We start from the raw sequence: 11,839 nt of genomic DNA, 5'->3' as shown, positions 1-11,839 counted from the left end.
TATCATAACCTATTGCTTTTTAAATGTTTATAGTAAAGTGGTTTGTTCTATTAGTATTAATCTTTTAAAAGAAAAGCACAATTAAACGGAACTTTAAAGGGAATTTATTAATGCACTTTTAAAACAATGGACAACTTGCAACAGATAGTCTAAGATAAGATTTCCTGACTTTCCTGATCTCTGCATTTTACGTTTGGAAAAACACAGAACCCCACATTTCCTATAATGCAACTCACTAGCAACTTTTAAACACCATGTCCCAGTTTGTCACACTGGCTCTCTAACCTTTGACTCTCTAAGCACAAAAATAGGCAGCTGGGAAAACACATTTATCCATCAGGAAACTGTATGTAATGTTCAGATAACAACCTAAACATAAAATTGAAAATGGTAGGAAATTCAACAACCATCTTTATCCAAAGAATCAATGGCAAAAAAAAAACAAAAAACTTCTGTGCCCTGCAATTTTATGATCTATCTATATGTAGAAATATTCCCAGATATTACATCACATGATATTTTGTATATCACTAATATTATTTAAAGGACTTCAGACAATGGAAGCTAGACAAATAAATCACAGCAAAACTATCCTTAGATAAATGCTAATTATATTGTTTTAATGTTTTTCATTCATATTTTAATTGATTGTGGTCTAAGGGAGAATACATAATCATCAACACATCAAACACGGACACCAAAGAATCCTTTAGAACTTGATGCATTTTCACCTATATTGGCCATTACAGCAAAACATCATGTTTTTCCTCTGATTTTCTGTTGGTATTTATAGCATCAAACTTGTTTTTAACATTTTCCCCCGTCACCATGTATATGATTCAAATAAGATACAAATAGCATGAACAAGTGGCTAATTAAACAAAAAATAACCTAAATTTCCTCAAAAAAGATTTCCTGTTACTTTTGTCACAATAGAAAGTTACCTCATGGAATTTGCATGACCTTATCCGAAGCAGTGGACTTTCACCTTTATAGGTTTATAGCTTTACACACACTTCCTGTTAGAAAGACAGTGCTTAGTTTTATCTCATGGACAGTGGGTGAGACAGTTTACCCCTCAGTCGTTGCCACTGCCGCTCTGAACCTCTCATGCCAACTGTATTCAACATCTACATCAGCACAGTCTTTCACCAATACAAGGTAAGCAAGAGCAAAATATGACAGGATTTTTTTAGATCCTCTCTCTTACATTAGTTTCACTGACTTTCACTGTTAATTTATTGGGAAAAATCTTTATTGCTTTGTAGGTAACTGGAATTTCCTATCGTGCTATGTGGTAGAAACCAAATCTACTGCATGAATTAATGATGAAAAGATGAGAATTAGACCAACAGATCAAATTACATATGCCTCCCTCTGACAATATAGCTGTCACTCTTAGCACAGAAAGCCACTTGGCCTCAATATTCAGTGCTACTTAAGTTATATTAAACATAAGAAATGAACCGTATCTATATCTAATCCATGTACAAATACTCTTTCTAATGATATCTCAAGACGGACTGCTACAGTTTTCACTTTCTTTGTTTATTCAGCCAAACAACTTTGTCCACTGTGTTACTGGAAATGGATGTTACAGACGAGAGCAACTGAGGCAGAGGAGTTGAAGCATCGTCACTGTCTCCTAAGAAAAGCGAAAAGGATTAATTTGAAGGATCTCATGACAAGTTACAGCAACAGCGGATTTTTCAACCATGCCTACCATGACAGCGAGACCCTGGAAATTGATAGAAGGTTTGTAGCAATATAAAAACATAACAAATGTGGCTTGAGGGAGTGCTGTGTGTTGTTTGTACCTGTAATCAGAGGGCATTTAGTGTTCTGTAAAAGAACCAAAAGTACATCCACAAAGGACAGGAATACTTTATCCCGGGCTGGAAGAATGCTCCAATTAAAATTTTTTAGGGTGAAAACATTAAGGCTTCTCAGAACGTTACAGTAAACATCCGTTAGACTCTGAAATTACTCACAAACCTCATTCTGCCCTTACATCTATAGCAGTCATATGCTTAAGTTCAATTATAAATTGCGATTTCAGCTCCTTTCATGAGCTGATACGGTGACGTCAGTGATGAGCACTTACTCAAATTTTATTCTAAACGTGTTTGTTTTGCCTGGCGTCTTTCAGAAAAACCCACCACACTAATCCTTATGCCACTGAGAACCCAGACTGGTGGGGGGACAGGGCAGACACACATCACTCATCTGGGGGTCACATCAGCAGTGATGATGTGACTGAGAGAGTACCCAGGGGGGGCTGGAGGGAGAGAGAAAGTATCCCCATGGGCCTCATGTCAACAGGCCCCGAAAGTCCTTCATGGCAGCATGACCCAAGTGAGTAAGGCCTTGTATAATTTTTTATGTCAGCAAAAAAATAGAAGATTTGCCTTAATTAGTGCTGTTCATGTGTTATACTATGTCAGACAGTCTTGGTCTGGCAGGTTTGTCTGTGCCCAATTTGGTTGCTATGTGACACTTCTGTTGACATGTCTACACCTCACCTTAGATCGCAGCACATTCCAAAACAACTTTGACTCTCAGGATCAATCATCATCTACTCAACTTCCTTCTTTAATTTCAGGTAATAGTTAATTTCATTTTGCTCCAATAGATAACACCATAGATTACTCCATTTCAATTCTGGCAAAAATTCTGTAAGCTCTCACAATGTTGTTATCACTAAACAAACAAACACACACACACACATACACAGGATATGGGATAATAATAATATTTAACTATTAATGGACGCTGTCCAACACCAAATAACAAGATGAGGAAGTTGGTAAAGAAAGTGGAGCAGAAGAAAGGAGACTTTTATATCATGTTATTCAAAGGGGCATAGTCTAAGGACATTTGCTGGTAAAAAGTAATAAGTAAAAAGTGGACGTGTATTGTTTGTGTTGCACTGTAACTACATCTTTGCACATATTAAAAGATTTAGGATTAAAATTAAACTTCCCAAAAGGTTGAGTGAATTTGATCTACCAGTCTCTTGCACCACTCGGTGCACCACTTTGTTACAGACATAAATTTCTTATTACAGTGGCAGATCAACAAGGAGCGAGAGAAAGGGTCACTGGAGGGTTATTTAGAGAAAAGAAAAAAAGAAATAGATGCACAATCAGAGGGGAAATAGGCAATCAGTTATTTAAACGGAATAAAAGTAGCAATATCCCTCAGAGACAGAAGGTTGTGGGTGTGTGTCCCTATCTGACTGTGGCCTATCTGTGTAGAGTGAATCTATCATATTACAGACATAGTTTATTGCCTATTTTTATTACTAATCCCCAAAGTTGCAGAGTAAGAATAGTCATCAAATCACTATAGTGGAGTAAAAATGACATTTTTCACTTAATTATATTGGCAAAAGTTTATTAGAGGGGCAAGTGGAAATGTCATGCGCAAGATGCACAGCAGAATTATACTTAGCACTGTGCTTCAGAAAATGTGCTTTCCCCCCACTGACCTCTGCTTCTCTTTGAGAGCAAATCTTTCAGTGTGTGAATTCCTGCAGCAGTTTCTGTCACTTCACATATACATACACACATATTACATGAGCACATCAACTCAGTGGCAAATCCCTCTGTGTGATCATCCAGGAAACATGGATGGAGTAAGATGGAGGAGCGCTTCAATGAGAAGGATGAGCATGTCTCCTAACAGTGATCCTTCCTATCTACAATTCACAGAGGATGCCATTAGGACTGAGATGGAGAATGGTAGGAGCCTGTTATGGGTGTCAGATTTTTCCCGTGGATATGTGACATAGTGGGACACCTGATCAGCATTCTGGCTGCTAGTTGCAGTGTGTAAAGACTAACTCGTCTTACTTGTGATTACTTGTGTGTGACAGAGGAACAGAGCCTGGTTAAGGAGCTTGTTGCCCTGTCAACAAGAGAACGAATCCAGGCTATTCTGGACCTTCCAATAAGCTTTGGAGAGAAGAAACACATCAGGTTGGTTTTGAATCAAAAGCAGTTCAAGATGATCAACTTCCCTGTAAGTGTCATTCTAGTAACATAGTTAATTATTACACCCCTGCCAAGGATCATAAAATAAGCATTAAATAACGATTTGGAGGTAATGTGAGGCTTAGGGATGTGGTAATATGGGTAACTAGGGAAAGACACAAATATTCACTTGATTAAAGTCTCATTAAACAAAAAGGTTTCAAAAAGGTTTTAAGGTATGTGCGCACTGCATTGTTTTGACAAATCCTGTGATTTAAATGTGGATTATTAAAAACTTTGTGTGTTCTAAATCCCCATCACAGGAGTCAAGTGCTGGCTTTTAAGTCGTCCACAAAATCTCGACAGATCACATGTTTTTCAGATTGCTCTGAGAGCGTGTCGCTGGTGAGTGCATCATTAATCTTAAATCAACATGCTGCCACATCATATGCTGATAAGTCACTTTGAGTTTGGCTTTCTGATTTATAACTTCTATGCTTGTGTGTCATACATGATCCAAGCTGTTCCCTCAGACTTTCCGCAGGTGCAGTTATGGTTTGAAGTCAGCCAGGCAGACGCTGCAACTGTGGCAAGGCGTCATGAAAGAGATTAGTGGGAGGTTTGGCACCAGTGTCCTCTCCTATTTCATCTTCCTCAAGTGGCTGCTCGTGTTTAACATCTTTTCCTTCCTGATTAACTTTGGCTTTATCACCATTCCACTGCTTGTTTATGATGTATCACCCAACATACCTGCAAATGTGAGCTTCAGAGGACTGGAGATACTGACTGGAGTTGTAAGTGTGGCCTCTTATCACATAACAGACAATATGTTTGCCTAATTTTCTAATCACTGTCTGATTTAAAGCTGCTCTAAGCAATATTCCCGCATTAACAATGAATACTATGACGTGAAAGATGTTTGGTCAGCTCCCCCTACAATCACTAAAAGAATTTTCAAGCAAAGAGGTGGTTGCTAGTATAAATTCACTGATAAACTCACAATCCACTACTTGCCTAGCACTGAGTGACAGACAAGGTTAATAACCAGATGGTCAAAGTAGTTTAGCAACTTGCAGCCGAGGAGCTAGAAACTGTATTTTTTTCTCGGGAGTTGTTAGTGAGAAAAGCCAAAGGGAAAGTGAATATTGGACATTACAAAGTTATTCAAGTTGTGCTTTTTCACTGCATAATACATCTATTTTGGTCGTTCCAGGGTTACTTGAACTACACCATCATGTACTACGGTGGGTATAGCAACGAAACAATTGTGGGACAGGTGAGATACAACATGCAGCTGGCTTATTTCTTCACCATTGCAGCCTACATGGTGCTATGTGGATTTGTACTCGTTTTGAGGTTCGTTGAATCCAGTGTTTGCATAAATTTGCCTAAATGTTCATGGCGTAAATGATTTGAATAAATTCTGTTGATGTTACCTGTTTTCCCCCATTTGTGTTTAGCATGGCAATCTTGTTTAAGAAAAACTACGTCCTGGCAGACATAGCCTCAGAAAGTGCGTGGCAGCTTCTATGCAGCTGGGATTTTAGTATTACCAATGAGCGAGCAGTGAGACAGCGCAAGAACAACCTCAGAGTCCAACTAAGGGTGAATATTATTATGTTTCACACGTATTGTTCTCAATTCAGACTACAGGTCATGAAAGACATGGGTCTTTATTATATGATCATTTCAGACAGATCATGAAAATTCACAGTACATCTGCAAATGGCACTTTCCCCAAAAGCTTTATTACTAATTTCAGACACATAGCTTTCAGAGATGTTCTCACATAAATCACACAGCTTTTTATATTTTATCACTAGTCCTGTTCCCTTTGCTCTTTGTCCAGGAGTCTTTATCAGAAAAGACCCAGAAAAAGCTTTTGACCCTGTCTGAAAAGCTGAAGCACATTGCTGTATATCTGGGCTCCTGGTTCCTCTCCACCAGCCTGGCTCTTGGCTGTGGAGGTAGCATCTATTACCTCTGTCTCTATGAACATCAGGTACACAAGCCAAGACTAAATAATTACTCTTAATTTGAAACTTAAATAATTTCTGTTTGATTTAGATTACATTGAGACAATAAAAAAAGTATTTTTTGTGTGTGAAAGATTCTATTCCTGCCGTCCTATTGAAGTATTCACAGACAAATCTTTTTAATTGTATGTGTAGACAAATTGCATCTGATAACACGTTATTGTATGTTCATGTTATACTTATAGCAGACAACAGACACTCAAAACTGGACTTTGCTTCAGGAAGCAAAGACTCTTCTGGTTCCCTTTGTCGTCTCACTGATGAACCTGGTTTTCCCACTCCTCTATTCCCTCTTCAACCGGTTTGAGCACTACTCCAGCCACCGGAGACAGATCTACGCTCTGGTAGTCAGGTCAGAGAACAGATCTAGTTTCTGTCATTAGAAAGCTCGCATCAGGTCACACAAATTAAACGACGTAAAAGCAAAGTATGGGCCTTTTGGGAGTCAAAATAAAAAATGTGAAATGTTCAAATTTGCTTTCTTGTTGATACCTTAAATAATTGACACCATTCCCATATCTAAAGGGACTTGGAAAAGGTTTTTGGTCTGTGGCATGCCGGGGCACTGGTTAAATACAACGAAGAGCACAGTGTCCTGTTTCCTGGCCTGCTGGTGGCTCACAAGTCGAAAAAAGTGGCATGTGTGTTTTTTCTGATATGGCATGCATCACGTAATATGGAGATAAGGGGAAAACACAGCACATACACCAATCAGTATTGTACAGTAAAAGTACAGTAAAGTACTTTTGATAGTACTAAGATAATCTGCTTAGTACATTTACTTGAGTAAATTATTCCAAGTTGTACTTGTGGAGAAATTATTTATGCCAATACTCGCACTTTTAGTTGAATATTGAGTGTGTGTACTTCTACCACCTCTGCACACAGTGTATCTTTTTGCTGTTTGTGGGGCTGTGTGACTGCAGAGTACTCAGAGTGGCCATACTGACCCTTGTCCTCCATGACGTTATTAAGATTAACAGTATTAATGTTGTGGCTGATAGGTGTATGTTGACATTATGAAATAAATATTATACCTGGTTTTCCAGATTAAGCATAGAAACATTTCCCATGTCCTGCTGCAGCAATCTGGTCTGACATTCTCCAAAAGTAACAAAAACCACATACAGTTTGGTTTGACTACAGTTCTCTCCTCTTATAGGACTTTTTAAATTGTCATTGTAACTCTGCAATGTATGTGGACCTCATTTGCTTTGTGTGCTACATAGTTCTGTTTTAGTTTCCAAGTTGGGAAGATTAGTTTTTTAAATGTGATGAGTTCCAATTACTGTAGTAAAAATTTCATAAGTAATGTACCAATTTTAATTACTTCATCAACGTAAGGTAACTTATTACTTTTGATTAATCTTCAACAAATGATTTAAACTGGGCAACAAGCTGATGAGTCATAAAACATGCATTCAAACCAGTCAGTGTACTTTACAACAGTGCTCAGCACTAATTACTGTCAAACTTTTATCAAGCTTTATATTGTACAGTGCTTTTAGGGTTAGGTTCTGACTTTAAAAGGAAAATATTCCAGTATCAAAAAGCTTTTTTTGCTATTGACATGGCCACATGCATTAGGGTGATTGGCTGGTCAGAGCAGGGCAAAGCAGACTCTGGTTGCTCAGAAATGCGCATTGATTTGATTGGATGAAAGTCAAACATGAGTAAATTAATAAGAGAACCCAGAACAGTGCACAGTGAAAGGATTCAAAGATTAATGTTATTTTGCATATATGTTTGCAGAATAAACATTTTGTAAAATACATTGTTTGTAATTTTCCACATTTTGATTAATAACTACTGTAATTATGTATTTTTTCTTCTCAGTAACAATTGCATTTATTTTGTAACCTAATTACAGTAACTAGTCACACCCTAACACTGCTCCCACTTTATTTGGATTTGTACATGACTCCCTGTGGATACATGTGGGGGTTTAAAATGTCTAGCATATCCTATTATTGCTATGCAAATTAAATCCAATTATATTGTACATGTCTTTTAACCAGTGCCGAACTAAAGAAAGCATCAATTGTGTTGTCATTTAAACTCACTCCAATCAAGATTCTTGCAATTACTTTTCGAGCACTGCAGGCACCTGTCTACATTAGATGTCTACTGAAGTGCTGGGTTACCAACGGGTCCCCAAATTCCTCAGAACAGGGTTTCTTGTATGTTTCTTGCACTACATTAAAAACAGAAGAGACTGTTTCACCCATTGTTTTAGCCTCACTATTAGTGTTTCCTGTCTTTTTCTATATTTTGTGGTTTATATTGTGTCTCACTTCACTTTGTCTTTGGTTTGTCATTTATTGCGAAGCGCATTGTAACGTTTGATTTAGAAAGGTAATATTAAAAATAACCTGGACTGAGAGTAACACCACAGACATTATGGTTATGTGATATACAGCACTTCAGTAATGAATCTCAGTAATGGAAACGATATTAGTTTTCTAATCTATGTTTTTATCCTGGAATAATAAAGAAAATCATTCAACCTTGTCTTCATAACCCTGTCTAACTAATCCTCGAAATATTTTTCCCACAGAAATGTCTTTCTGAAGATGTCCATTTTGGGTGTTCTGTGTTACTACTGGATGAATGTGGTGGCTGATAAGTTTTCGGTATGATGGACATGAAAAACGCTTTATTGTTTTTGTTTTTTTTTAACACACCAACATTATTTTGACATACAAACCCATTCTCCCATCTCATTTGTTCTCCACAGTGTTGGGAGTCCATGGTAGGACAGGCTGTGTACCGCCTGGTCATTTTTGACTTCCTTTTTCTCATGCTGGGATCCTTCTTTGGAGAATTTCTCAGCAAGTGAGTCATAGAAATGCATTTGATTTAATCAACAACTATACAAAAAGAGAACGTTAACATCAGATACAAAGCATAGTTTCTATTTTACAACAGTGTGATAGGAACCCGATTACTGCCCCGTATTGGAGTTCCAGAGTTTGATGTAGCCAGAAATGTCCTCGAACTCATCTATGCACAGACTCTAGCCTGGTAAGAACAATACATTTATTACTAAATAATTTACAGTATAATAATTGACAAAGTCACATTTTCCTAATAAAGTTGTTGTAACCAATATTTTTTCTTTGTAGGATTGGAATTTACTTCTCTCCTCTGCTGCCTGCCATCCAAATCCTTAAATTATTCATTCTGTTCTACCTAAAGAAGGTAAATACGAGTTCCCGAGGTTTGGTAGTTTTGGAAACTGAACTGCCCCGCTGACACAGCCATTTGCAAAAACAATGCCACCATTGCCTGAGCAGCTCTAAATACTCTTTTGCAGCTCATGTTACTCTATTCGTGCGCCAGGGTCAATAATTAATTTAATCCCTTTCATAACATTGGCTTCATGCTTTGTTTTTGTGTTATGTTAAAGACAGGAAGGGTTTTATATTTAGGGAGTAAAGCTTTTGGCTGCACTGTTCTGTACCAGGCAAGGTCAATCAATTCCAGAAAAGTTAATGACTTCAATAAAATTGGTAATTTGACCCAGGCCAGATCTAGTGTTGCTGAATGTTTAATGAACATGCTGAATGACCTTTGAAGCAAAGCTATTCAAAAGCCCTGATGAGATCCTTGTGTTTCCATTATAGGGAGAATCAGAAATGATGAAGTGAGCTCATGGTTTTGTAAACCTTAATAGCATTGAGTGATTGCAAGCATGAGTACAATGTGTTTGCGTGTGCTTGTGCGTTTGCTCTTGTTCAGGTCAGCCTGACCCAGAACTGCCAGCCTCCACGGCAGACAGGCAGGGCCGCTCAGATGCAAACCATCTTCATCGCCCTCCTTTTCTTCCCTTTCTTTGTGGGGGCCTTGTCCATGGTTGCATACATTTCCTGGAGGTATAAGGCCCTGACATATTGTCACATCTCTAAAAAATTTCATGCATGAAAGAAAACAAAGAAGAACTGAAATAATTTTACAATACTGGTGAGCCAATCCAAATAATCCAGCACCTGTTCTGTTTCATTCACTCTGTCCTGCTCTGTAGCCTGACTCCCTCAGAGTACTGTGGTCCTTTTCGGGGACTCAACAATTCCTTCAGTGTGGTTGTGGTGTGGACCCACCATCTGGAGGATGTCCCTGGTTCCCAGTGGGTTATCTGGATCTACCAACATGTCGTCAGCAGTGAAATCTTTTATTTTATTATCACGCTCATCATTTTGTAAGTCTAAAGTTCAAGTGCTATGTTGTATGTGTGCTACAGTTCTGTATTATAACTTGGGAATCAACCCAAAGCATAGATTCACATAATATTTAATATTATGGGTAATGTTTTGGCAACTCTACAGACTGTTTGTCTTCGTTCACTTATATTTTGAAATAAAAGTTCATCCTTCACTTTGGGAAAAGTAGTTGATCAAACAAACATACTTCGATGTCTATTTAGTGATGACAGTATTTGTTTGCACCAGATGATACATGATATTAAGCTAGATGTTTTTAGTTAGTTTGTTTCTTTGTTTCTTTACCTGGTTATGTCTTTACATCTCAGGATAATCATATACATCCTCTGGCAAGTCACTCAGGGCCGCAAGGAGCTCATAGTTCTACTGAGACAACTGCTTGTGAATGTGAGTGTGTTTGAAAAACATCCTTTACACGTGTCTCCCTTTAGTTTGAGATTTGAGATTAATTTTCAACAATGTCTGTTTTTTGTGTTTCATTTCCTGCCGGCTTCTGGCTTCACTCGCCAGGAGGGGAAAGACAAGGCCTTCCTGCTAGACAAGCTCCAGAATCTTCAGAAATTTAAGCCTAATAAAACAAATAAACAAATTCAAAAAAATCAAAAAAAGGTCAGTTTGTTATAGTTCTGTCACGCTTATTTACTACCTTTCAGATGCAGCCTTACTGTATGTTTTCTGTCCTGCCTTTCAGCCCACCTCCTCAGGCAGTCAGTCCAACTCAAGCGCCATGGCTCAGGCTTTACTTGCCCGGCAGCAGTTTGAAGATAAAGAAGTAAGACAAGTTATTTATGGGGTACCCGTTCCTGCTGACATCTCCCCCTCTAGCGCCCTGATACAGGCCCTGAAGGCCCGTCAAAGGGCTGAAGACCTTGATGAAAATTTGTATCAAAAGCCTAATAACAACCCGTCATCTTCCAACACCTTCACACAGGCCACGCATGAGAGAGATAAGAAAGACGAACACTATACTCCATCAGTGTGTTCTGAAAACCTCACCAACAGGTCCAGTGCTCTCGTACAGGCCATGCATGCCAGACAAAGAGCAGAGGAGGACAGGGGAGATGATACAGATGACCTGCCATCTTCAATGTCAGGTGTTATGATGCAAGTCATGCAAGTCAGGCAGAGGGCAGAGGAAGAGGACAGGATTCAGTGGGCTCCTGCTCCCTCACTAAACCAAGCTCCTTCTGGCTCCAGCGCTCTCATTCAGGCCATGCTGGCCAGACAGCAGGCCCAGAATGAGTTTGATGATGGTTACTGAACGAATGGCTTTGACTTGAACTTCATGTTATAATGTTTGCATATTTTAAGTTTTTGAGTGATTTTTCAGAGCTGCACATCATTCTGTCCCGCAGCAGCAGCACAACTATGAGAGTGCAGGTCCACCTCTTTTTGCACCTTTTTTACAAATATATTATATTTCTATTACAGTGTATCATGATAGAAGTCTAAAATGATAGATCGGTACTATAACATATACACTAGGCCTGATCATGTGCCATTTGTGTATCATAAACCTCAATTGTTAATAAAGTATTTACTCTGAGATGTAAATAAATATGACATAAGATTCACCCATCCATCCATTATCTTTAACCACTTATCCTGT

General features: G+C 38.4%; 1 protein-coding gene across 3 annotated transcripts; it reads left to right on the top strand.

Annotated features, from left to right (window-relative positions):
* Window positions 1-57: 57 nt before the first annotated feature.
* On the top strand, window positions 58-11,804 carry tmc5 (transmembrane channel like 5). 3 transcript variants are annotated; one of them, XM_067498076.1, is made up of 22 exons: window positions 58-1,161; window positions 1,557-1,755; window positions 2,150-2,355; window positions 2,528-2,602; window positions 3,624-3,743; window positions 3,878-3,980; window positions 4,298-4,379; window positions 4,508-4,768; window positions 5,188-5,330; window positions 5,435-5,579; window positions 5,824-5,976; window positions 6,196-6,362; window positions 8,568-8,643; window positions 8,748-8,845; window positions 8,939-9,034; window positions 9,136-9,211; window positions 9,752-9,885; window positions 10,035-10,208; window positions 10,539-10,617; window positions 10,741-10,839; window positions 10,922-11,002; window positions 11,162-11,804. In XM_067498076.1, exons 2-22 carry the CDS (start codon window positions 1,592-1,594, stop codon window positions 11,489-11,491), a joined length of 2,862 nt encoding a protein of 953 aa, XP_067354177.1. In that variant the 5' UTR covers window positions 58-1,161; window positions 1,557-1,591; the 3' UTR covers window positions 11,492-11,804. The 3 variants fall into 3 exon arrangements, with proteins under 3 accessions (XP_067354177.1, XP_067354175.1, XP_067354176.1); XM_067498074.1 differs by having other exon boundaries at window positions 10,922-11,804; XM_067498075.1 differs by lacking the exon at window positions 2,528-2,602 and having other exon boundaries at window positions 10,922-11,804.
* Window positions 11,805-11,839: the final 35 nt, after the last annotated feature.

Source organism: Channa argus, chromosome 3 (genome assembly GCF_033026475.1).
Source record: "Channa argus isolate prfri chromosome 3, Channa argus male v1.0, whole genome shotgun sequence".
Taxonomy (NCBI): Eukaryota; Metazoa; Chordata; class Actinopteri; order Anabantiformes; family Channidae; genus Channa; species Channa argus.
Note: the sequence above shows the minus strand (reverse complement) of the source record. Positions and strands in the feature narration are given on the sequence as shown.

Excerpts from the sequence above, each read along its gene's own strand:
- tmc5 (XM_067498074.1), top strand. The coding sequence starts at position 1,592 with ATGTTACAGACGAGAGCAACTGAGGCAGAGGAGTTGAAGCATCGTCAC. Across the intron at positions 1,756-2,149 it reads ACCCTGGAAATTGATAGAAG|AAAAACCCACCACACTAATC; the intron begins GTTTGTAGCAAT and ends GGCGTCTTTCAG. Across the intron at positions 2,603-3,623 it reads ACTTCCTTCTTTAATTTCAG|GAAACATGGATGGAGTAAGA; the intron begins GTAATAGTTAAT and ends GTGATCATCCAG.